The 27,089-nt window shown below is 45.5% G+C and overlaps 1 protein-coding gene across 1 annotated transcript in view; it reads left to right on the plus strand.

Moving 5' to 3' along the window:
• Nucleotides 1-1,608: 1,608 nt before the first annotated feature.
• SMPD2 (sphingomyelin phosphodiesterase 2) overlaps nucleotides 1,609-27,089 on the plus strand; it is a 136,641-nt gene continuing 111,160 nt past the window's right edge. The window contains exons 1-2 of the mRNA XM_069238775.1: nucleotides 1,609-1,723; nucleotides 7,161-7,342. Of these exons, the coding sequence (XP_069094876.1) occupies nucleotides 7,290-7,342 (53 nt within the window). The 5' untranslated portion in view covers nucleotides 1,609-1,723; nucleotides 7,161-7,289. The remainder of the gene's footprint in view (nucleotides 1,724-7,160; nucleotides 7,343-27,089) is intronic.

The raw sequence follows: 27,089 nt of genomic DNA on the forward strand, positions 1-27,089 counted from the left end.
AGCAGGGAGAAGAGCCAAGAAGACGGTAAAGAAGAAGAGGAGCAGAAGAGCAGAAGAGAGAAGATCACAGAAGAAGGAAAAGAAGAAGAGGAGCGACGAGCAGCAGTGAGAAGAGCCAAGAAGACGGTGAAAAAGAAGCGGAGCAGAGGAGAGAAGAGCCTAGAAGAAGGACACAGAAGAAGGCGGCACACGCAGGTCGCGGTGCAGAGGAGAGAGAAAGAAGCACACAGAAGAAGAACACAGATGAAGACAGAAGAAACAACACGCAGGACGGGGAGCAGGGAAGAAAGAAGAGTACAGATGAAGAATACAGATGAAGAGCCCAGAGGATGATCAGAGATGAAGAAAAGAAGCAGGAGAGGAGGTGAGTAGCGAGGGGCTGGGCGGTGGGTACTTACTGTGATTTTGCTGGGCTTGCTAGGAGGTCTCAGGAGCCTGGGCTGGTGGAGCTGCAGCGGCAGGGGGAGCGACCTACCCTTGGGTCAAGGGTTGCAAGCACGAACAGCAGACCATTGCACCAGAAGAGTTTGCCAAGTTGGGTGCTACTTGTTCAGCCACTTGACAGTGCTTCTTCTGTTTCTCTCCTGTCTGCAGAGACAGCTCCCCAGGTACCCAATACTTTCTGATAGTCTTGGTGGACACATCTTGCCGATTTTAGGAATTGTCCAACCTTGTTCTTCTCTTCCTTATTTATCTGGTTCTTAGCAACAACCTCCCATTTGATCTTGATTTCATCCTCCTCTTTTATTATCTTTGATTGGTAGTCTGGGCTCCCAGTTCTGAGATAAATGTAGAGTGCCAGACATACACTCTAGTGCTGTGAGACTAAAGACAAGTTGTGGGTACCTCACATTCTGACATTAGGTGTGAGACTGTCGTCCACACCATCTCCCCTGCCTCGTAAAAAAGAATTTAGGTTGAAAGTCGATGGTCGGTGGGGTGAGCCAGATGTTTTTGTTCAATTTGTTTAAAGTAGCATAAGGTTAATGACTTAATGTTTCCGAAACTGTTTGCCAGAGGTTTTAAAATGTTCAGAAACATAATGTTGTTGTTACTTTCTCTTTAAGAATGATTGGGTGGGGGTGATGGCCTTGGCACAGTGCTGAAAGGCATTAATTTACTACTAAACAAGGACATAATGGGATACCTGTATGTAGCCTGCCAGGAGGCAATCACAAAAAGACCACAGTGAATAAATAGTGCTATGTTAAAGTTTAAAAAGGAGTAAATAAATGCACTGATACCGAAATGGGGTATGGCATCTCTTGGGTGTGTCTGTAAAATTGATATTTGTTCTTGATTTTTTTCCGGAATTTTGACCCTTTGTCCTGAATTGTTTACGGTCCTGTCCAGAATTTGCCTCAACGTCAGGTGGTCACCCTAGGATGAAAGAAACACGCATCTGTGGTTTTCTGTTAAATCCAAATATGAAACGTGTAAAAAAAAGATGCTATAATAAGGTTTTTTAAGTTTGTGACAAAGGCACATGACTTTGCCAAAGGCAGATGATTTCTCTTGTCTGTAAGGGCGCAGTAGCGCGTGCCATGTTGCAGAGCTGGAGAGGTCGCTGAGTGGGCAGGGGAGGAGGGAGCACTGCAGGAGGCAGGCAGTCGGGTCACGTGGCAGGAAGCAGCTGCGGGTGCTGTGATCTGCGCCGGTTGTAGTGTTGTACAGTGAGGCGGAGAGCCGGCGCCGCAGCAGAGGGGCCCTCCGGCGACAGATGGTGAGTAGACGCAGTTGTCCGGACCGCAGGGAAGGAGCGCTCCTACATGCCGGTCCCTACGGAGGGTGTGTGTGGGAGACGGGGGCTGCCGAGAGGGCACTCCTTCCAGGGAGGATGAGTACATGCCTCCGGCTCAGAGATGGTGCACTATCAAACATGCGTGGATCACTGGACGCGAGCAAGCACCTCTGAACTTTCTTCAGGGTTGTAGTGGGGTGGGGTAGGAAGAAGGGAGTTGGGGGTACAGCTTTCCATGAAGCTTCAGTTCGTCGTGTTCTTGCACTCTCCTAGAAATCAGGGTCTCCTCCGGTAGACTCTAAAGGTCTCAGTATGACAGGAAAACTCCATCGCGCTCTCGCAGAAAAGGTCCACCCCTTCGACTTGAGTGGGACGAGAGCTCCTTGGACAGTCACCTTTTTGGAAGGTATGAGCTGTCTTGATATGGTGGGGAAAAAGAACGGTAGTAAAACTCTGGACTAGAGAAAAGACATAGGAGACCCTGCATACTGCCTCACCGCATCCACGTATTGGTGATTTTATCCAAAAATCAAGACCGAGGCAAATGTCTTCCCCAGAATGCTGCACCTGCCTGTGTGTTTATATTCATGCAGAGTCCTCATGAAACATAGGAGATTCACTGATGGGAGTAAGTAGTTTGTTGAGCAGCATCGGTATATCCACACAGCCTGAGCCTTGGCTGCAGCTGCCTCTGCAGAATGTTATTAACTAATAAGGAATTCACACGGCCCTTTTAACTACAGGAACCACATCCAGACATCCCTGTCAGGAAAAGGCAATTCAAGTTAGTACATACAATAGCCATAGTGTCTTAAGTGCAACACTGTTCAGGCTACTGTGCTGAGTAGAACTAGGAACTGTCTTCCGTTCCTCGGTTATTGAGCATCCCTACTTAAACCCCGTTCTCCTTATGCTTTCATGCTCATTCCAACTCTTTAATATTTCATTTGAGTTCTTGGCACCTCAGTCTTCACGTCCATCATTCTCCGTAGAGCCTTTGTTCATAAAATTCTGTGTTCACAACATCTTCATCGTTTTCTTTTCCGTGCATCGCTTTTCCCGTTAACCTAAGACATTTCTACATGCTTCTCCACAAGTAACCACCGTACTTAAATTCCATGCGCCATAACCTGCGAAATATCTCAGTTTTCACCCACTTCTAATTTTTTTGAAAGTGTTTTTATTGTTATTTTCAATCATACAAAAAGTAAATTAACCAGTTGCAAAGGAGCAACAATTTCCTTACCCAAACACCTAGTTGTATTGGAACATTTACCTTAGAAACATAGCGTACACCTCACTAAATCTAGGATCTGCCTCAATGTTTGTTGTTTCTGGGGTTTGTCTTGAAAACATGTCCAAATGCCCAAGGCCGTGTGTGCTATTCAAGCATATTGCAACAATCTGCCTTGGACCAAAGCCAAACCTCTTCTTTTGCACAGGCTCAAAAACAAATCTATTGTTGAAATACAAATCTCGCACCAATTCACAGTCTCCCTCTTGCCATCTGGCACAGCACATATCTTTCTCTCAGGGTGGGAAATGGTTTCAGTGACCGTAGGGACATGTCATCTGCAAAAGGGGACTTCCGTAGTTTTGTGCCATTCACCCTGTTCCACACCTCAGCCAGTGAATGGACAAGGTACAGCGCTTCTTTAGGGACTCCTGTCCCCATCATAAACGCCTCCTGCAAAGGTGTACCAACTATAGGAGCCCGCCAACAGAGTTGTTTCCCACTTGGTATTGTGGTTGACCCACTGTACTACGCATTGGAGGTAAATGGTAGTATAGTGCAGAAACAGGTCTGGCAGACACAGTCCCCCTTCAAGTCTCAGAAGTTTAAGGGTATCCAGTCTTTCTTTGTTTCGCTTTTCCACACACAACAGCGAACACAGCAGCAAATGGGACACATCACATTTTGCAGGACATACAGACAGCATAGGAGAAACACCATTTTGGCCATGGCCACTTGCCCCATCGTGGAGAGTGGTACCGTTGTTCAAAACTCCACTAAGGGATCCAGACCCCTAGATAGCAGAACCTACCTGATTCCAATTGGAGCCTTAGGCTTCATGGGAGGGCCACATCCCCTTACCCAACCGACCCCAGGTTAGCAGTCTGAATTTTGTTTTATTTATCTGTAGACCAGGTATTTGTGAAAATCCTGCAAATTCCGCTAGGAGCAAGGGAGTCAACAACATCAGGTTATGTAGGTACACCAGCGTGTTGTTTGTATACATAAACACAATGGGGGCGTGTTCGCTAGCTGTATACCCCGCAATCCCAATCAGGCACGCAGCCTGCAAGGCAGTGGCTCCACTGCAAGAGCAAATAATTGCGGGGAAAAAGGGTATCCCTGTCTAGTGCCCCTACCCAGTTGACTGGGTTCCAACACCAACCTTCCTGTATGCATGCTAGCCATGGTATGGACATACAGCAGTTGCACCCACTGAATAAACCGTGGTTCGAAGCCCAGAGCCTTCAAAACCTCCCACATGTATTGTCATTTTACATTGTTGAACAGTCGTTCGAGGTCCAACACTGCAAGCACGAAGTTGCGCACCACTGTCTCCAGACACAATAAATCAGCAAAAACAAAGTCCAGCATACAATCAAAAACAGGAGGACAGAAGGCAAAAAGACAGGGGAAACATGTCAAAAGATGCCAGATCTAACAGTCCACAACCAGGAAGGGTACCATACATTCTCCCTCCCCCAGCCTGAAACCACTCCTCAATGCAAGACCTCCACTGAGGCACCGGCCATCGCCCCTCCAGAGTGGTGACATGCATCCATGTGGACACCTCACTGTGCAAAGTTTGGGTTGTCAAGTCACCATCTCCTGTCCCTTCTGTGAGTCCGCAGGAGCCTAAGGGTTCTCCAGTGAGGAGATATCTGCCCTTCCCTTAGTACCATGGCTCCTGATCGTTATGCATGGCTCTACCCCCTCTGGACCTACCGCCACTCTGGGCCTCCTGATGGAGGTTGGTGGGTGGGCAAGATAAGCCACCGCGCTGGGGACCTACCTTGTCCCACATTTCCAACCAAGTCCACACCTCCTCTGGCTGTTCAAAAATGGACTCTTCTCCTGTGCTATGACCTTCAGACATGTAGGGAACAGCAGCATGTAGCGGAGGACCATTGCTCTAAGTTTCCACTTCACTTCAGTGTAGGATTTACCCTGAGCTTGGACCTTCCCGGTACAATCAGGATAGATAGCTATGGCGTGGTTTTCTAACCTGAGGCCAGCTTCCACCCTGGAGGCCTCAAGCATGCAATCCCTGTCCTTGTCATGTAGTATTCTTGCTATGAGGGTCCTCTGCAATGCCCCCGGCATAGGTCGCATCCCAAAAGCCCCGTGAGCCCGATTCACAGTGAAGAATGGAGACAGTTTCCCGGGCTGCACCTCCTACCAAAGGATCCACCTCTCGAAGAAGGCCTCAGTGTCACTACCCTCTTCCTGCTCAGGGAACCCCAGAAACCATAGATTATTGCAGCAGGAGTGGGTCTCGGTATCTTCAGACAATCCTCCTTGGTCCTCATCTTGATGGTCAATTTCACAGCTTGATTTTCAGGACTTAAACTTCTGTTTGCAGGTCGGACACTGCTGCCTCCACCGTCTCGACTCGTATCAGCCACCTGGCTCAGGTCTGCACGCAGAAGGGTCACCTCAATGAAGGCCTTCTCAATTTTACCCTTCAAGGCAAATTGTGACCCTCGGATGGCTGCCAGGAGCTCCACCTTGGAGGGTTCATCAGGGCGTGCCTCTGGCACCAACATACTGTGGGGTCCATCTGTCTCCTACTCTGTTAGGAGGGGCCCAATGTGATGTTATATTACGTTATTGTGGTGCCTTGAGGCTGCTTGTGACTATTATGCTTGCCCATAGTGACTAATGGGTTCCTCCACTGCAGCACAACGATGCCGCTGTCGAGGGGCCTCCAAGGAGCTGACAGGCATCAGGCTGATCACACTCACTGTTCCTGTCTGGCTTGGCGGGCGATACCACCACAGTTCTCACATCTGTAGGGGCACTAGTGTCAGTCCCAGCATCCAGGTGCTGTACATGCACCAAGCAATCCAGTTGCAGAGCAGAGGGGGAAGGAGAGGAGCTCCCCCACACCATCCAGCCAGCCACTTTCTAGTTAAGGTATCAGCACTGCGCTGCCACAGGAGCTTTCTCTGTACTCCAGACTGGCGCTCCAAGACAAAACCAACAGGGCCTCCATAGAGAAAGCATCACTGCCAGGCCTTCCACTGGACCCTTCTTCAGACCACCAGCACCATGCATGCAGACCGCTTCCCAGAGACAGCGCGGGTTACGGCACCAAGGGCCTCGTTGCCATCCCCTGGCTGTGTACCGGTATAGGCACCGGTGCTCTCGCTGCTCTTGATCCCCAAGATGGCTGCTGTTTTCATCCGCTGCTGCCTCCCAGCCGCAGCTGCTTCATGTCTTACCAATGCCCACAGGAGCGACCCCAGGGTTTCCTCATGTGCAGCGCTGGGTGCATCCGAGACCGGCTTGGCATCGGTCTACAACCAGGATGCTACAGAATTACACTTTGGCTGTCAAGGCTCTAGCAAGTTACCTCCCATCAGCCATTCGGCCACGCTCCCCTCAACCCACTTCTATATACTTTTGGGGCTTAGCCTTTCTATGTACCAAACCACCTTCCTTTACCCTGACAGTCACTTCCTTCAAATTCTTTCAAAGGCGCTCTCTCCTTCTTTCAGTGTACTTCTTATACTTCTACTCCGCCACCATAACGAGGAACATTGGGCTTATTTGACAGGGGGTGTGATAGCAAGCATTCCTTCATCCCAGTTCTAACTACACTCACTGTTCTTCCACCAACAATCCAGTGGCTCGAGAAATGAGATTTTGAGGTTTGAGGTGTAACTGTCCTGAATGTTAAGGCAGACACAAAGCCTCGCTCAGTAGTTATAACGTTCACCATTTCAGAGGCAGACTTACTCCTGGCTCAGGGACCATACTTGAAATTGAAACCATTTATTTTAAAAGTCACATATTAGTGAACAGAACTCAACTCTTATATTTCTAGTGTCTCTGTTGCTGCATTGATACCAGCACACAAGCCAATAAAAATAATATACTACTGAGAGCCGTCACTTGGGTGAAAGATCAGTTCCAAAAGGTTTTTGTTGACCTAGCACTATGTACCAGAGACATAACTTGATTCCAATCAATGCATCGTGTGAGACGGGACTGAGACATTTACCCTAGCTGACGGATTGAGTGGATTTGTACAGTGCAGCACTGCAAACCGAATCTCCTTCAGTCAGTTTATGGACCAGGCGAAGTGTTGGGTTTGTCGTTAAGCCAGCTTTCCTTCAGGTGGGTGCAAAATATGCGATGTTCGTTTTGTAGTTTTATGTGCTCTTCTTTCTGAAATTCTAGGAACTTCGTGGCGAAAGTTCAGCATTTTCCTGCTGCGGCTTCATTCTTCTGTAGCTGTGACGTTTTCCTTATACGTCTTTGTAACAGCAGACACAAGGTGAACAGCATCTGAAGCAGCCTCTATATACAATGGACCAAGAACCTCCTCTGCTCCGCCTTCGGGTCTTTGACCTTAACTGCTGGTAAGTCTTGGGAGCTGCCATTTTACTAAGTTTTTGTATGGTTTTCCTTTACATTCTTTCCCTGTTCTCCATCCCAAAAGCAGTGACCAATGAGTACCCAAATTGATGGGCTTAAACTTTTGGTTTGAACTTTTTATTTTTACTTCAAAATGTTCATGCAAAGTATCAGACAATATTTGGCAGTGCCACAGCGGATATAAAGCCAGATTCCACTGCCAATTCAAATATTCTGCCACTGATAGATGACTATGGCCCTCATTACGACCCTGGCGGTATAGAACCGCCAGGGCCGCGGCACGCGGGAGCACCGCCGACAGGCCGGCGGTGCCCTGCGGGGCATTCTGACCGCGGCGGCTTAGCCGCGGTCAGTAAAGGGAAACCGGCGGTCTCCCGCCGGTTTCCCGCTGCCCCCAGGAATCCTCCAAGCCGGCGCAGCTTGCTGCGCCGGCTTGGGGATTCCGACTCCCCCTCCCGCCATCCAGTTCCTGGCGGTTCTCCCGCCGGGAACCGGATGGCGGGAGGGGGAGTCGCGGGGCCCCTGGGGGCACCTGCAGTGCCCATGCCGATGGCATGGGCACTGCAGGGGCCCCCGTAAGAGGGCCCCTACAAGTATTTCACTGTCTGCTTGGCAGATAGTGAAATACGCGACGGGTGCAAATGCACCCGTCGCACCTTCCCACTCCGCCGGCTCGATTACGAGCCGGCATCCTCGTGGGAAGGTCGTTTTCCCCTGGGCTGGCGGGCGGCCTTTTGGCGGCCGCCCGCCAGCCCAGGGGAAAACTTGAAATACCCGCCGCGGTCTTTTGACCGCGGCGCGGTATTTTGGAGGGCGGAATTCTGGCGGGCGGCCTCCGCCGCCCGCCAGAATCAGAATCAGGGCCTATGTGTTAAAATAATGCATCGAGATTTATTTCGCTGCTTTAAAGGCCAGCTTGTTTTCTGCTAGTAGCAGTATGAATTGACTGGAATTTCAAGGCACCGAGGGCAACTACCATAACATACACATGAGCCTTTAACGATTCCTCTATACTTTGGACCTAAGAGCTGAATTACACACCCAGTTCCTGCCCAAACCAGTTTTGCCTGTGCCATCTTCAAGAAATGGCATGTGCTGCAACTTTTGCTCTTTATAAACTGTCCCTCTACAGTTTGAACAAAGGGCCGCACATGGCTGGAGCTGTAGCCCTGCCCAGCACCACCATTATATGAATAAATACTTGCTCTTTTGAATTAATACTTTGAACAGCTACACCAAACTTAGATCTGTGATAGTGCCTTCCACACCCATCTCGCTCAGCCAGGACCATTTTATAAGCGTTCTGTCTAGTAGCTTGATTTTGCAAAGTTTTATTTCGAGCTCTGAATTTGGTTGACTTTGAAGAGGTCATTAATTTAGCACTATCGGGCATTTTCACTGAAAAAAGTTATTTAATAGTTGACATGTTTGGCTGCTGAGATCAATTCCAAGATGAAAATTCACTTGAAAAATTATTTTGGTTAAGTTCCAAAACATAAACAAGAAAATTCCTAACTTTGGTTAGCTACACATCTATATAAGGTAATTACTTATGATTCCTTCATTGATATCCCTGGTGACATCGTATATGGCATCTTCTATGGTAACCTAGATGATTTAGTTACCTTAGACACTTGAAAGGCGGCTTTTACTCTGACAACCAACAGATGGTCTCCCAGAATTTATCTGAAACCAGACTGCAGTACCACCAACAGTTGCCAGAATAAAACCGACCAACATATGTGTCGTTCCTCGGTTGCAATTACTCAGTTTTAGTAGTAGTATTTAGTAGTAGTAATTTCTGTTTAGTAGTATCTATTAGTAGTTATTTCTACTTTGTTCGCCATCCTGTGTATGCAGTAGGAATGCCCTCATTCAGAAACACAAACTCTCACCCACCTAGGGGGCAAGCTTCCTTTATGGGTTCTGCCCTGTTGCTCTCCAGTCCCCTCTTTGGTTCATTCGGACTGGAGAGCTACGGGGCATCGATACTTTCAGTGGCAAACACTGTGTACTTCCGGATTCCATGGGGCCCTTAAACTATCTGTTAGGGGTTAATACATTCTTGAGCATGTGAATTATCTAAACAGGGTTTACTCACACATCTCTGTATATACACAGTATGGAAGAAGAAGGAATAATATTCAGAATCATATTTAGGCATAGTCCAGAAATGAATAGGGTAAATAAGTAAGGTTCTGATGCTCTGTGGCAACCGTGTGTGTAACATATAGACCCAACATAGAGGGAAGGGACCACCAAATTAGTAATGTTCAATTAGTCCTCAATTTCCAACTTTTAATCTAGTCGGAGATTCCTATATCATTCTATTTAATTTTGTTTTTTCGGGGAACTCTAGGCAACTAATATTTTTCTGCATTTCACCTATTACCAGTACTGATTCACTGTCTCAGACCACGGGCAGTCAGAAAGGTCTCCACCTAAGGGGCTCCTTATTTGGGTCCCGCTAAACATAGCACCACCCACCTAGTGTGGGGCAGACCCCAATAAAAAAGCATCTAACCAGGTGATTGAAGGTTCGTGTTCCTGAATGAGGACATTCCTAATGTAAACACAGAATGACGAACAAAGTAGAAATTACATTTATAGAATGTACTACTAAACGTGAATGGATTCCAACATGAACGTCACATATGTTGGTTGGCTACATAGTCTATAGAGGGCATGTGATGGGCCAGAATCACCCCCTTCTTTTTTGTAGTTCACAGTTACCCGAATATTCACCAGTTGCCAATATAGATCATCACACATAGACATGTCATAGATGTCATTGTATCTGTAAAAAAATGCATTTTTATTTTCCAAAAGGGAATCTGTACAGACCATGTGTTGTAGTATGTGCTGTTATAGTCTCTTAAAGTGTCATAATAACAACCAAAAGTGTTTAGTTTAGTTTAGTTTAGTTTTATGGGTTTGTAAAGCGCGTAGCTACCCTAGGGCATCCCAGCGCTAAAGGTACGTGACTGCTCTTGGGAAAAGCTAAAAGAAGAAGGAAAGTTAACTGCAGAAAAGGATAGTTTTCAGCTTCTTCCTAAAAAGACGCTCTGAGGATTCATAACGAAGTTCGGAGGGCAGGGCATTCCAAAGATGAGCAGCCTTGATAGAGAAAGAGTTGTCTCCCCATGATCTCTTGAAACGTGGTATATAAATCTGCAGAGTAGAGGATGATCTCAGACTTCTAGAGGGGACATAAATAAAGATCCGTTTTCTAAAGAAAAGTGGACCCTTATTATGTAAAGCTCTGTGAGTAATGCAAAAGGCTTTAAAATGAATACGCTGCTTAATGGGCAGCCAATGAAGTGCTGCAAGGGCCGGCTTAGCAGAGAGGTGCCTGGGAGAATTAGTAAGAAGTCTGGCTGCCGCATCCTGCACTATTTGCAGCTCCTTTTTTCATGTACTCAGGAGAGCTGAGATAAAGAGAGTTCCCATAGTCAAGGCGGGAAAGAATCAAGGCTTGGAGAGAAGTGTATACATATGTAGTCAAAATGGGTACCTTGCCTAGAGGTAGAGGAACGATTTATGATCCCGTTCTTCAGTGTTAGCCAAGTGGGTGGAGGGACGTTGGCAATTTTTAACACACTCCTCTGTACCAGGGGTAATGGAGAAAGCCATTTAGAGTGTTTTAGACCCTAGCTTGCTTACTTGCTTGCTTGCCTGCCTAGCTTGGATTTTTCCCACCCTTGATGAGAGGTTGATTTTTTTGCTACTCCTCCTAGTAAAAGGGTGTGGATGGTGTGTGTAATCCCCCCTCCCCCCACTTACCTAATGGAGATGGCATAAATGCTCCTCCTTTCTTGCCCAAAGGCATGTGGGTGTTTTACGTAGCTCCCGATAGCTCCCCACCCTACTGTGTCTTGGCTAATTCCTAACAGGGGTTGTTATTACCAGCAGCCCTAGCTTCCCCATGTGCAAGGGTGGTATATTGTTTATTTCTTGTGTCTGAAAGTTTGCAAGCATTAGGAGGTCTACTTAAACAACAGGCATCTGTTTTCAATTAAATTGCCCTCCACCTTGCTCAGTTATGTCTGGGGTAATTTGGGGTATAACCAGGCTTAATCTCACCTCCTTCCCCAAGGACGACAGGCCATAGGGTGACTTGTAAATCGTATTTCCCCTTGCCTTGCCCAATGGGACAGGATACTAAACTGCAGGCCCTAAAAAGCAGCTTACACATGCCCTGTGGCCCTCTTCACATTTGCAAATACGATAGAAGGACAGCAGTGAGTTGTTCTAGCCTCTTTTGCACGCTAAACAAGCAGTGGCAAATCCAGTAGGTCTTGCTCATTACAGCTACTGGCTTTGCCTGTGCCCTTTTTTCTCTCGAAAACAGAAGGCCACCTCGTGCAATCATGCACAAAGACCTTCTTGTAATGGTGTTTCTTTAATTTTAAGAAAAATAACTTCACCTCTAAATTTTTCTTAAAACAAAAGAAAAATAATTCCAAGATGGCAATAGAACACTTGCACACAGTTATATTTAAAGATGACTTCTGGTACCGTGGCAGGCGGCAGTGACAGGGTGAGGAGGATGCCAGTGGGAAAGCAGGAGCTAGGGGGCTAATAGTTTATCAAGAAGACTAGGGGATCCCAAAGAGAGGGCGAGGACAGGGAAAGACCAATAGTGAGAGAGAAAAAAATTCCTCATGTATTGCAGTGCAAGGTTTTGACATTATACTTACAGCAATGGAACGCTAAACACTTTCTCGTTTGGAATATAATAATTTAAATCATTACAAAGAGTAACAATATGTACACGCTTTTTCAGAAAAAAACCATCAGTTGGTTGTGTTAAGATGCTTTTAGTCTTCTGTTCGATAGTTAATGTACAGCCCACACATGTTTAGCCCCTTTCAACTTGTAGATCTAGGGCTTTCTTAAGGCAGGGAATGGAGGGACCCATGATGATGTGGATACTGATAAAATAGAGGTTTGGTACCCGAGTCACAGTATTTTAATGGATGTTATAATTTTACGGAAGAGTAATTACTGATCTGGATGTCTTTCTCAGTATACTGGATTGCTGTCAGAGGCTGCCAGTACTGGGTTACACTGAAGTTACCCTGTTTCTTAATTTGAAAGCACAGCCATAATGAACAATAACTTCCCGCCCAGCACAGTTGATTGTTGTCAGCGGCTGCCAGTAATGGTCAAGTCTGAAGTTTTAAGGGTGTTCAAAATGACACCCTGATTCTGAAAAGACAGACAAGTGTGCTCTGGCTGTGAGGAGGTGGTTATTGAGAGAAAGGCTTCAGTTTACTTTAAAAACAAGCATTAGCAAAGCCAATAGTCTTGCATATACAGTTGTGTTTTAACTATGTTGTACACCAATGTGGCTGCTGTTCAGTATTACTAAAAGTTAGTTGACTGGGGTGGGGTAGAGTGGAATAGGGAAGAATGGGGGTAGAGTGGAGTAGATTAGAGTGGTGTGGGAGTAGAGTGGTGTAGAATGGATTGGGTAGATTGGAGTGCAGGATTTGGGTAGATTGCAATGGTAGATTGGAGTGGGTTAGATTGAAATGGGGTAGATTGGGGTGGAGTGGGGTATATTGGGGTGGAATTGGGTAGATTGGACTGGGACATATGGAGTATAGTGGAGTGGGGTAGATTGGGGAAGAGTGGAGCGCTGGGTAGATTGGATTGGGGTAGATTGGAGTAGGGGTGCGTTAGAGTGCAGTAGATTAGGGTGGGATAGATTAGAGTGGAGTGTGTGGACTGGAGTTGGGGGCAAATTGGAGTGCAATAGATAGGAGTGAGGTAGCTTGTGGTAGATTAGAGTGGGGTGGATTGGTGTGGAGTAGATTGGAGTGGAGTTGGATAGAGTGGTTTGGGGTAGATTGGAATGGTGTGGGGTAGACTGGAGTTGGGTAGATTGGGTTAGGGTTGGCTAGACTGGAGTGAAGTAGATTGGAGTGGGTAGAATTGATAGGGTAGATTGGATTAGGGTAGTTTAAGGTGGAGTAGCGTAAGATAGACCGAAGTAGGGTGGGTTTGGGTGAAGTTTGTTAGATTGGACTGGAGTGGGGTAGATTTGAGTGGCATGTGGTAGTATGGATTGGAGTGGGGTAGATTGGGTAGAGTAGAGAATGGAGTGTGGTAGATTTGGGAAGATTGGGTGGATTGGAGTGAGTAGAGTGGAGTGGGGTAGATTGGGTAGAGCGGGGTAGATTGGAATGAAGTGGGGTGGAGTGAATTTGGATAGATTGAAGTGGAGACAAGATAGGGGAATAATCAAATGGAGTGAAGTGGAGTAGAGTAGAATAGGGTGGAGTGGGTTATATTGGGTGGGTTAGAGGAGGGTAGATTGGAATGGAGTGGGTAGATTGGAGTGGGGTAGATTGTCTTGGAGTGGGGTAGACTGCATCGAGATAGGGTGAAGTGTGTTAGATTAGAGTGGAGAGGGGTAGATTTGAGGAGTGTGGTAGATTAGAGTGAAGGGGAGTGGGTTAGATCTGGGTAGAGTGGAGTGTAATAGAGTAGAGTGGGGTAGATTGGAGTGGTGTTGGTAGACTGGAGTGGGGTAGATTAGAGTAGATTGGGGTGGGGTAGATTGGAGTGAGGTAGATTGAATTATGCTAGATTGAGGTGGAATGGAGTAGATTGGAGTGGAGTGGGATAGATTGGAGTGGGGTATTTTGGAATGGGGTAAATAGGAGTTTAGTGAGATATATTGGGGTAGATTGGAGTGGGGTAGATTGGGGAAGAGTGAAGTGCAGGGGATTGGGGTAGGTTGAGCGGGTTGGAGTACAGTGGAGTGGGGTAGACTGGAGTGTGGTTGAGTGGAGTTGGATAGATTGTAGTGGAGTCGAAATTGGTATGGCGTGAGATAGATTGGGGAAGAATGTAGTGGGGTAGAATAGGGTGGTGTGGGGTAGATTGTGTGGACTGGATTAGGGTAGATTAGAGTGGGGTTGATTAAAGAGGGATGATTGGAGTGGGGTAGTTTGGAGTTTGGTAGATTGGGGTGGAGTAGATGGGGTACTTTTGAGTGGGCTAGATTGGAGTAGGGTAGAGTGGGTGGAGTGTTTTAGATTGGAGTGGTGTGAGGTAGATTTGAGGGTAGTGTGGTCGCTTGAAGTGGGTAGATTAGATTTAAGTGGAGTGGGGTACATTTGGGTAGAGTGGAGTGTGGTAGAGTGGAGTGGGATAGATTGTAGTAGATTGCGGGATAGTGGAGTAGATTGTGGGGTAGATTGGATTGGAGTGGAGTAAAATAAAGAGGGGAGGAGTTGGGTAGAGTGCAGTGGAATTTGGAGTAGAGTGGGGTAAATTGGAGAGGAGTAGATCGCAATGGATTTCTGTAAATTGGAGTGGAATGGGTTGGATTGAGGTACGTTGGAGTGGGGTGGATTGGGATAGATTGGAGTGGTGTAGACTAGGGTAGATTTGAGTTTTAGTTCAGTAGATTGGGGAGGAGTTGGGTAGATTGGAGTGGGGTGGGGCTAGATGGAGTGGAGTGGTGTTGTGTGGTAGCAGACTGCCATTACAAAACCACATATCAGTTGAAATGACCATTACATTTCCAGCAAAATACAGTTTTAATGCTCATAAAGGATAATGTGTGCTAATGTCATCACCTAGTGCAGTGGTTCCCAACCTTTTCACTTCTGTGGACCCCCATTTTATCAATACTGGAGCCCGGGGACCCCCACTGAACCATTATTGGAACCGTGGGACCCCCACTGAGTCAATAGTGATAGTTGGGACCTAATATTATTACATTTTTTAAGCTGCCGCGGACCCCCTGCCGAAGCTTCGCGGACCCCCAGGGGTCCCCGGCCCACAGATTGGGAACCACTGACCTAGTGTATTTATGTGTTTAGATCGTATTCAGATTTTTGTTTCCACCACACTTCAGACTTACAAAGAAAATGTGCTTCTTTTGTACTAATTCTGATATATTCCGAAACATCAGCACTGTTCGTTTTTTTGTTTTGTGCTATAAAAAAAGAACATCCCTTGTCATACATGAGTACTCAGCAGGATTGTCACATAAATTCTCTCTGTTTGAAGTCAGAGAAATAAAAATAAATACCAAGCTCACTGGAAAACAGAGCCTGACATTTGAACGCTGTCTTTGAATGCACAGCAAATGTAACAAAATAGAACAAGATTTGAAGGCCTGTTTATAGTGCATAGGGGTGGCAGTGAGAGGGACGAACAGAACCTGGTGAGCCTAAAGCAAATAAAGCCAGCAAATAGAAAGCCAGAAAGTGTGAGTTACAAAGCCAATGCTAATCAATAAGCAAAATGCATTCCTAGGTCAACTTTCTGAAAGTCCCCAAGATGTCTTTAGCTATCTGGAAGACTGCGACCTAATTTAAAAAAAAAAAAAAAACGGGGGCAAGCGAACTGCCTGTTGCCAGGAGTGATGAATTGTGTCAAAAGTTAGGATGATCAAGAGGAATAATTTTTGCAGAACCCTGTAGTATCAGGATGTTCAATTAAATCCGTGTCCCAGTCACTGAGTTCAATAACAAGACTCCTCTGTGCTAAATAATTACACATCCCTCAGCATACCGACACACTGGTTTAATGTCTGGATTGCTTACTGGTAATTTTCATTATGCCAATTTCTCTTCCCTGTCTCAGTACTTAGATAATGACATAATCCTTTTGCAACCACTCTAACCACCACCTTCCAAGGGTTTATCTATTTCCATGAATGCGACCTTGGACAAAGTCCTAAAAAACACCTTCCTCTGTAATCCACTTCCTGAAACTATTTAAATCATGTTGTCAGAACGATAAAGAAGGTTTGCAGGAAGGGTGGTGCACTCAGTGCAGCCCAGCACCAACGTAGGCATCCTTGCGCCGTGGTGTAAGGGTGCCTGCGTTACAGGCAGGATAGTTTTGTGCATGAAAGGGCACCTTGCTGCACAAAAACAACTGTTCGAGGCAGACTCCTCTTTGTAAGAGTGCTGTTGAATGCAGCACACTTAGAAAGAGGAAACAACTAAGAGAAATGAAGATATTTCCCCTTGATTCGCATCTGGTGTTAAGGCGTACAGTTCTGACACTTCCCCAGGTCTACCAGTGTTGGTAAATTACGCAGTGCCACAAAATACATGGGTGAATGTGTGGAACCACTCATGCTCCACCCATGTACTGCCTCCACTTGCGCTGCCTTGTGTTACACCAGAATAACCAAGCCCCGCAAGGTGACCATGTGTGGCTTGGCAAACCTGATTCTAGGTTTTGCATTGCCCTACGTCACCAAGTGTGGCAGTAGGGCAACACAAAACATTAATAAATCTGCACCCAAACCTCTGGAGAGTGTGGCCCACTGTTTGGCTGGATCAGGATTTTGCCAAGATGGGGATGAATCTTTATCCTTTGATTGTGAAAAAGAGCTGTCACTGGAGCCAGAATTTCTGCAGATGTTCATCTGCTTCTGACAATGAGCATCTGAAACTGATTTGACCGCCTCCTGGTACTGTATTAACCTTAAGCGAAGAGCGGGACCTCCCGTGGACTGCCTCTGTACACAATGCAGAGAACTGATGGGGAGGCATAACGCCTCTTTGGAGAATGTTTGCTCATGATGCTCCAGTGTAGGAGACTTAGAGTGACCCTAAAGCCGACAGAGGGACTTGACAACGGGACCTCACACAGTTGCTCCAAACATGCCTGCCAAAATATCCTAATGTCCACAGGAATAAAATCGTTTATATTTCCATAGAATAAAAGGTAAATATACACCAGAAATACAGTGCTTTCAGTAAGAAAAGGCTGCCCCTTTTTTTATTTTTAATACAGAAGACTTAACCTGAATCCCGGGAATGGACTGGCCTTTAAAGCCGGGTAAGGAAAGGCTGCTGATGTTGAGAGCATAGGATGGGCACCAGCACCACCTCTTAAAAAAAAAAAAAAAAAAAAAAAACAGCAAGCAACTAAACCCGTTCATGCAGACCCCCTGCCCGCCGGAGGAGATACTAACATGCTCCATCATAGCTCGTGCACTGTGCTAGGAACACCGAAGGACGCAGCAAAAAACTAAGTGCTTCTTTGGGCAGAAAGAAATAATCACCACATGAGGTACATGCTGTAGCTGCCAGTTTTTCACTTCACATATGACATCGTTGTATTTTTAGTGCGTGTATGTGTGACATTTCAGTCATTATTTGTGACATCGTGAGTGACACCTTAATGAGAACAAAGCGGTTATGTTCATGGACTGAGGTAAATATCTGGAATGATTCCCATCTTTGGAATGTAATATTCTATATACCGCCTTCGAACAATGGGTGTCCTCCTGAAGTGCTCATTGCATCTAGAGTATCCGCATTTTTCCACACTGTTCCACTGGGCCCTTTTCCGGTGAAAGACTTTGAATCAGGACAGATGTAGAAAGCTAGCCATGACCTGCCTAAAGAAGGAGGCACTGCAGCAGTAAGTGACCGTCTCCTGCAGAGCATCTGGACATTTCCAGATGTGGGCAATTGTCCTTGGACATTTGATGGCTTTCTGCCCGTGTGTTGAGAGTGTCTTGAGTTCCACAGACTTCCAAAGATGAGCCAGGAAAGCACCAGGTGCTTATTCTGCCTCTGGCAGTGGGAAAGCAGAGGGCTGATTTAGAGCAGGGTGGTAATTAAAAATCTATTTCTGCATGAAGTGCTAAAACCAGAGGTGGATCCACCTGTATTACTTCCTTTGCAGTACTTTGCCTATGGAAAGGAAATTTCGCTGTTGGATTTCCATCCAGGTGTAACACTACTTCCAGAAATCTGAATACTCTGCATTAAAGCTCATTCTGAGGTCAGGGCAGACTGACTGCTGGCGCGCACATGATCTGAGATAGTGCTTGAATTAAAATATCCATACTTTCCTTATTGTTTCAGACCAGCAAACACCCAACACTTTCCCTCCCCTCTCCATCCTTCTCTTTGCCGCTTAGGGCTTGATTACGAGTATAAGTGCTATTTATTTCACCTGATAAATAACGATACCACGGGGTACATTGTTTATCGGTTGGGATAAATAACACCTATAATAAGTGTGGTGAATGACATGCAGATTTTGGTGTTTAACCTAACATAATACACATGAACTGTAAGTTCTGTGCGCTTTTCCCTGTTAAATTTCGGCAGGTTTGACCTGCCGAAATTTAACGAAGGTTGCGTTATTTAACGCATCTAATAAATATCGGATGCATTAAATACCTTCAAACTCATAATTCCGAACCATTGGTAAACAGGCCCTTAGTTTTCTCTCTCTCTGTCTTGCATTCGTCCACTACAGTGCGCTTCCCACAGTTCTTTCATCTCTTACCCTGTATCAATCTTGACCTCTCCCTCTCATCTCATTCTAGCTTTCTCCTTTTCGCAATCTCCCTCTCAACTTTACGTCCTCTCTCCCTGCTTCCCTCTGCGTCTGTAGGTCTCCTTTCCTCTTCTTTCCCTCCTGCTTCTCCCTTTTGTCATCCTTTTTGTTTTTGCCCATCTGTCTCATCTTCTTTTGTCCCTCTCACTGCTCATTTGGTCTCTCTTCACTCCTGTCTCCCATAGCTGAGGAGCCGCGCCTGGTTCTAGGTCTGACAGCGACTTTGTAAATGTCAGCATTTAGATGCTGAAGTCCTTCCCAGCCTGCCGCAAAATTGAATATAAAAAAAAAAAAAACCTTGATTTTCGTCAAGTCATGCTCATGACAAGCTCCAAATGTCCGCAGAAGCAGCCCGAGTCTTGGGTTCCCTCTCCATTCCTGCGACAGGGGAGACAACGAGGGTAGAGGACATAAACTGAAATAAAAACTGCTCCCCTCACGCATGGCACCATCTCACACCATGGCAAAGTGGCAGAAAGAAGGAGGGGTGGTACTCACAGCACCTGCTGCACGCACGACCATTACACAATCGACTGGCAGCACAGAAAAAAACAAGCATTGGCAATGTCAATAGGTTTTATCTGTGTGAGAGCTTTTGGCTTCGCTAATGTTTTTAGCTATGTTGTACAGCAGAGTAGAGTGGCATAGTGTAGAGTGGAGTGGCTTATAGTGGAGTAGGGAGATGTGGAATGGAGAAGAGTATAGCAGAGTGGAGCAGACTAGAGTGAAGTGGCATTGCTTAACGTGGAGTGGCATTGCTTAACGTGGAGTGGCATAGAAAATAGTGGTGCAGAGTGGAGTGGCATAGAGTGCAGTGACGTAGATTTGAGTGGTGCAGAGTAGAGTGCAGTGGCTTACAGTCCAGTGGTGTAGATAGGGCCGGAACAAAGGAGAGTACTGTGGCTTACAGTAGATTGGTGCAGGGTGCAGTGGCAAAGAGTGGCGTGGTGTAGAGAAGAGTGGCATAGAGTGCAGTGACGTAAAATGGCATAGAGTACAGTGGCCTCATGGAGTACAGTGGTGTGGTGTAAAATGGAGGGGCTTAGAGTACAGTGGCGTAGACTGGAGTAAGCGCAGTGGTGTAGAGTGCAGTGAAGACGAGCAGCATAGAGTGCAATGGAGTTTAGTAGAATGCGTGTAGAGTGAAGTGGTGAGGAGTAGAGTGGCTTAGAATGCAGTGCGCTAGAGGAATGCAGTCCATGGCCTTTGTCAGAGCCTCATTTCAAGTTATACGAGGTGCTTAATCTCTGAAAAGCAGTCACTCTCATGGGTTTTGTCAATGTTTCACAGAGGCACTGCCCTGGTGGGCACTGCATTTTGGAGAAAGCAGAAACAAAGTTTTACTTGGGAAAAGAAATAATTTAGCAGTGCTCTTTATTTGGAAAGCATGCAGATTCACTGTCCTATTTTACAGTTCAAGGATATCCATATTCGGTGCCACAACGGACTTATTGGCTGTCACAGATGAGGAGATTTGCTTACATTCTTAGGCAGGGGAGTGGAAGAGAAAAAAAGCAACATGGAAGGGGGCAGGTTGGAAGGAATAGAAGCTACATGGACTCGGGATATGGGAGACAGACTGAAAACACAAGAACTCATATGGAGTGCTTGAACCAAATAAACCAGTAGCTCCGAAAACAGAAGCAGTGAAAGTACCAAAGTATTTGGTACATGCTGCAAGGGGAGGCCAAACAGAAGAAGAGGACATGATACAGGCATCCCAAGACAAACGGATATGAAGGAAATGAGTACAACGATGAAGCTAACAAATGGTAAGCTATGGCTGGGTGATATGCCCAATATATGTAAACGAAATGTCTTGCAGAGGCAGTGCATGTGATGTCTAGGTAAAACCTGAGAAAGAATCAAAGAGCTGCCGCCTAATGGAACCGATCAACTGTATCGCCAACCGGAAAGCAAGATAAGGCGCCGGATCTACATGAGCTCTGTCGACCCTTGCTGTTGTTCATGTTTTAAGTGATGCTGCCCTCCTAATTCCATGACCCTAGAAACAAGTCCAGGCCTGGCCACCAGTAAATTGCCTGGGGCCGCCAGAAGTGCTTTAGCCAAATCATGCTAACTGCTGTTTAATTATATTTTCTTCTGTCACATTTTCAGGTTTACATGAGGTCAGATGAGGTGTAATGTGTGACTAATACATTTTAGTGCTGTGATGTGGACACCACCACTGAAATGCGTTTGTCTAACCCCTGATGTGCGGTATATGGCAGGGCTGATCCGGTGCGGGCCCTTGCCCTGCACTGGGGGAACCCAAGGATGCGGTAAGAAACAAAATACATCTTTGGCTGGAATGAAATAATCACTGCGGACGCATATGTCACCATGCCAAGATGTGCTGAACATCAACCACGTCCCCCATCATAAAAAAAAAAAAACAGGCCTCCAGCACTGTGCATTTAAAATATCGCGAGTCCCACTTTGCTCTATAAAGAAGGACTGAAAAGGCCTCTGCACTTTTCAAGTAAAAAGAAAGGAAAATAAAAAGGCGGAGTGCCATAGCAGCACCCAAAATTCCGAAAAGGTGGAAATTAAATATATGCACAGAAAGAAGGAAGAAGTGGGTTACAAGGGAGGTTCGTTTGAACGAAGCTTTCCTAGGATGGGTTCATGGGAATAGCACCCCATCTCTACGCAATGCCAACATTCGGGCCAAAGGTGGTCTGATTGCTCAACAGGAAGGGGGAGGGTTGGCTGGGAGAGAGGGATCCCAACCAGCCCTTGTGGGGAGGGAGGGAGGCGGATGGGAGTGGTGTGGGGAGGGGGAGTGTAGGGAGGGTGGAAGAGGGGGAAGGGGAAAGGGGGGAAAAATGGGAAAGGAAGGGATAAAGAGAATTGAGAAGAATATAAGGACAAGAGAGGGAAAGGAGAAGGGAGGTATATGTGAGACTTCATACAGCCGGGATGGAAATCAAACGAAAAAGATTGGGAGTGAGAGAAGGGTGGGAAAGGGGGAGGAGGGAAAAAGAAAAAGGGGATAAAAATGACTAGACTTCGAATAGCTTCTATCAATATTTGCGGTTTAAACGATCCCCGATAAAGAAGAAAAGTTATGGAAGATCTGAAAACCCTTAGGGCGGATATTTACTGCTTACAAGAGACACATGTGGAATATAAGAACCATGGAATTTTAGGGTCACTTGGTATGAGAATGATAGTATGTTCAAAACAAGATGTGAAAACTAAAGGGGTGGGGATATTGGACCGGAGTAATAGAGTAACATTTGCTAGACAGAAGGCTAATAGGAATGGGAGATGGGCAATTGTAGAATGTTCCTATGGTAAGGGATTTTTTACGCTATGTTCTGTACATGGGGCGGTAACCGATGACCCAGTTGTAATGGACACCATGGCTGTAGAACTAACTGGTTGGCCGCCCCGTATATCCTATGTGGGGAGTTCCAATTTAAATGGCTCTTGGGATGGATTGCAGGATCTTCTAGCGCCCGTAGCTAAGAAAGATCAGGGACGGAAGCCTTGTGTATTTAAGGCAATGGTTGGTTTGCAGAAAGAGTTAGGATTGGTGGATGCCTGGGTTAAGCTATGTGATTTAGATCCTGGGTACACTTATTTCTCTGCCCCTCATGTGAAATTGGCTCGAATAGATTTTTTCTTGACATCTCCCGAATTGTTAACACAAGCTAGTAAGAAATTATATCCACGGATTGTCAGATCATAACCCACTGGTACTTGTCTTGGAGTTAAGTGGTCTCGAGTACAAAACCAGGAAGTGGACCTTTGAAAGAGGGCTCCTTACGGACTCTGAATATTGTGATTACATGAGGAACTGGATAGCTGAATTCTGAGAGATTAACTTGGGGTCTGCCCCTATAGAGATAGTTTGGGATGCCTTGAAAGCAGGAGTACGGGGGGCAACTCTGAGCTTCAGCCTGAAAAAACAAAAAAGCACTCAAAGTAAAGTAAGGGACTCGCATTCGAAACTCAGAGATTTAGAAAAACAGTTGATTGCAGCCATTGAAAGGGGGGAAGGTACAAATAATATCCAGGAGCGGATTGCTATAGCAAGGGCAGCAATAAATGAAGTCACTGCAGAAAGAATAGTGGAAAAATATCTTGTGCAACGCTCTGAAAGCTGTGAGTTTGGAGAAAGAACTCGGCACCTGTTGGTGGTAAGGGCAAGTCATAAAGCAGCAGCTGGGGTCATTAGAGAGATTCAAGATCAACAGGGACAAATAGTGTTAGACGCGGATGGAATTAGGAAGGTGTTCCAGGGATACTATACTGAGCTTTATAGCGATAGAACTGGATTTTCAGCGACAGAGATGCAGGAATTTTTAAGCTCCATCAAGTTTAACAAAGTATTAGAGGAGGATTATTTGCAATTGGAGGGACAGATCGGTAGTTTAGAAATAGACAGGGCATTAAGTGAACTGGCCACCGGGAAAGCTTCCGGCCCTGATGCGATCCCTCTAGAGTTTTACAAAATTTTCAAAACATTGCTACTTCCCCTGATGATAGAGCTATTTATTCAGGTATAGAATGGTGGAGAAACCCCGCCATCATGGGGAATGATAGTAGTCTTTTTAAAGAAAGGGAAGGCTCCACAGAGCCCGGCTTCATACTGGCCAATAACATTAATTAATAGTGATGCTAAAATCTACTAAAAAATATTCGCTGCCCGATTATCCTTGGTGATTAAGAAATTGGTAACACCTAGACAACATGGATTTGTTCCTGGTAGAGACATGGTAGAACATATTCGAAGAGTTATCACGCTTTTCGATGCGACAGAAGTCGCGGAGGAGCCCATAGCTGTCGCATTGTTAGATGCAGAGAAAGCATTTGATCGAGTTAATTGGAAATATCTTTGGCAGGTTATGGAGAACTATGGTTTTCGGGAAAAGTTCATCCTGGCAATAAAAGCTATTTATAAGTCTCTGGGAGTGAGAATACAACTAATGGGAGGGCAGTCCAAATGTATCCAAGTAGGGCGAGGCACTAGGCAGGGATGCCCATGTTCCCCGTTGCTGTTTGCTTTATACATAGATCCCCTGCTCAAACAGCTTGACGGGAATAGGAAGATTTTGCCGGTGTGTAGGCATGGATGGGATACAAAAGTTCTAGCGTATGCGGATGATATAGCCATTATAACCTCTAACCCGGATTCAGCACTGAAAGAAATCGAAGAGGTGACAAGTAAGTTTGGAATGTTCTCTGGGTATTTGTTAAATAGAACTAAAACACAGTTGTTGGTTAACCAATATACGAACTCTCAGGATAATCGGAGGGTGGAGCATGCAGTTTACTTGGGCATTAATATTACACCAAGAATACGAGAAATCATCAACCTAAACTTAGATCCAATACTTGCGAAGGCTAAAAACGATATGCATAGATGGAACAATTTGCATAGGACTATAATGGGGAGGTGTAATATGGTCAAAATGATTCTCCTTCCAAAACTATTGTATGTATTCCGGGCCATACCCTTGAACTTTACAAATTCTCAGTTTGAAGATATGAAGTGGGTAGTTATGAGATTTATTTGGGCATATGGCAAGTGTAGAAGAGCGAGCAAATTTATGTCTCTACCTCGGGAAAAGGGGGGGTGGACCCTGCCTAGTATGAAGCTATATCAAACGGCAGTAGCATTTCAATATATGCGCCCATTATGGGGGGGAAAGAGTAGGGGAGAATGAGGTTGAGGATGGTCCCAATATCCATGAGTTGCTCGTGGGATCCGCCGCTAATGGGTGTTTGTTAACCTTCCATGAACCTGGGTACTATAAGAAAGCTTGATCCAAGGTATTAGAGGCTGCCTATAAATGCTGGCGGCCATGGCGTATAAAGAACGGGCTCGGAAGATTTAACTATTATACTCTAATTAAGAACAACCTGTCGCTTCCCAAAATATTTAAGGACCGCTATATGGTAAAATGGGCCTCCCAAGGCATAGTGAGGTTAGGAGACTTCTTTGATGACCTTGGAATGAAGGTGTTTAAGAGTCTTCAAAAACAGTACGGTCTAGAACAAAGGGATTTTTTCAAATATTTACTATTAAGAGACTTTTTGGGCAAGAAAACGAGGGGTCCACAGGGGTTTAAAAGTAACCTACTGTTAAAAGGTATCCTGGGGGAATCTAATATGACTATCAAATTAATTTGTTCCTCATTGATGGCAGAACAACCCGATGATTTGGGGAAGCATAGCGAAAGGTGGAAGGGAAACTGGTTGATGGAAGTGCTCATTTTCTCAAATCACTTGAATTAGGACACACCATGCTACTCTCTTCGTCTTTGCAAGCACAACATTATAAGACCATGTTCGATTTGTACTATACACCGGCCCACCTTGTTAAGTGGGGGGTTCACGAGGAACAAACTGTCCAAGGTGTGGGGTCCACGGAACAGATATAGTTCATATGTTTGCCATGTGCGGGGAATTAACAACATTGAGAGATGGCATGCAACTCGTGATAAAAGAAATATTGGGTTATGATGTGGTCCTTACCCCGGAGATCATGGTCTTGGGGTTTGCTGAGCAAATAAGGGGACGACAGAGAGCGTTTATTTTCCTTGCCATGGCGGTTTATCGATTATGTATCTCCTCTGCATGGCTGAACCCGCAACCACCATCATGGCAGCAGTGGCTGAGCCGGTTATTGTCTGTGTATCATTTGGAAATTGCACTGTACGAACGGAAGGGGAGATTTGCTAGGAAAAAAGGGAAAGTAATTTGGGGACAATTTCAGAATTGGCTTTCGGCCAATGAATGAAGGCTCAATCTAAGGGTTTATCTTGATGATAAATGGGAAAAGTGTTCCTTTCCAGGCTAATGGGAAGATGTAATCATATTTTTTTTTCTTATTGTGAACTGTATGTTTATCGGCAAATGATGTATGAATTATCTCTTTCTTTTCCAAAAAAAAAAAAGTGCGCAGTGTAGCGGCCTCTGAAGAATAGACAACAGTCCACTCTTATTTACGCCTGTTTTCCGAACTCATGAACTGCAAGATTAACTTCCATTACGAATGTGTTATCTAAAAGCTCGTGCTCATTTTCTAATCACCAGTGAGCTAAAAAAAATACATTTTGTCTTTAAATTCACCTGAACGGATAGCGCTGCTTGCATCTTTGTGTTATTTAAGTGTCCACAGTGGAATTTTAAGGTTTTGCACTTTCTGACCAGTGTTCTCTGTGGAATACGCGTTGTGCATTGAGATTTCTCGAAACCTTTGGTAGAAGTGGTTTAACTCATGCTAGGAAGGGGCCGTGGCTTGTGGTTTCTATTGAAAAATACAGAGCGTTCGGACGGATGTAAATAAACGGATAAACAATTTGCCCTAAAAAAAAAAAAAGAAAAAAAAAGGAATTAGCAATAGACTTGAAAGGTAGTTGCTAGAGTGGATGCACAAGGATTGTCTATTCTATTCTGCGCATAGCTAACGAAGGCCTCCCAGTAGCCATCTCACCACAAAGAGAGAAGCTAGTTACTATAAGGCCAGGTTTTCAGGGCCGAACAAAAAGAAAATTCATTAGTCAACTGACAATTCAAGTGGGAGAGTGTCAGATTAGACAATGAACAGCCTACCCAACGAGATCGACTGATCTTAGGAACCTGTAGCAAGTGTGCTGAAGAGGATCTCAGCAAAATTCTAGGAATGTATGTGGTAGCTAATGATTTTAGCAGAAGAGGGCATCTCTTATAAAGCGATATGTGCAAAATGCATAAGGCCTTAAATTGCACTTGTTGCTTCATTGGAAGCAAGTGAAGATCTTTCAGGGCCTTTTTTGCAGCTTGGTGACTTTGGAGGTTCATAAGGAGCCGTGCTGGAGCATTCTGAGTGACCTGCAGCCTTTTGATCACGTATTGGGGTGACCCAAGATACAGGGTATCACCATAATGAAGTTGTGAAATAATGAGAGCCTGGACAAATAATGTTCTGGCAAAAAAGGAAGGAGATTGCGAAAGTTTCGCAGCCGCCTCAGGACACCAAAGCAATTAGCAGCAAGCTTTTTGGCTTGGTGCTTCATTTGAGACTGGAATCCAGCCACTTTCCAAGACTCTTTATCACAGATTTAGGGCTGGGGAGCCTATCCAGGCAGTACGGCACAGGGGATGGGACTTTCTTATTGAAAATATTACCCAATGGCATAACCTCAGTCTGGTCTTTGTTGAACTTCAGTTTACAGTTGGCTATATATGTGGCTACTTCCTGAAGGCATGGGGCCAAACTGTGGTGACTAGAGCTTGGGTCAGGGGAGATTGAAATCATCAGCTAGATGTCATCAGCATAAGAAGCCACTGACAACCCGTAGGAATTCACAATTTCAACTAGGGGGTACATATAAAGATTAAATCGGGTGGGACTCAGGGAAGACCCTTGAGGCACCCAACAACTCAAAGGGAGGC

The sequence above is a fragment of the Pleurodeles waltl genome, chromosome 6 (assembly GCF_031143425.1).
Source record: "Pleurodeles waltl isolate 20211129_DDA chromosome 6, aPleWal1.hap1.20221129, whole genome shotgun sequence".
Lineage (NCBI taxonomy): Eukaryota > Metazoa > Chordata > Amphibia > Caudata > Salamandridae > Pleurodeles > Pleurodeles waltl.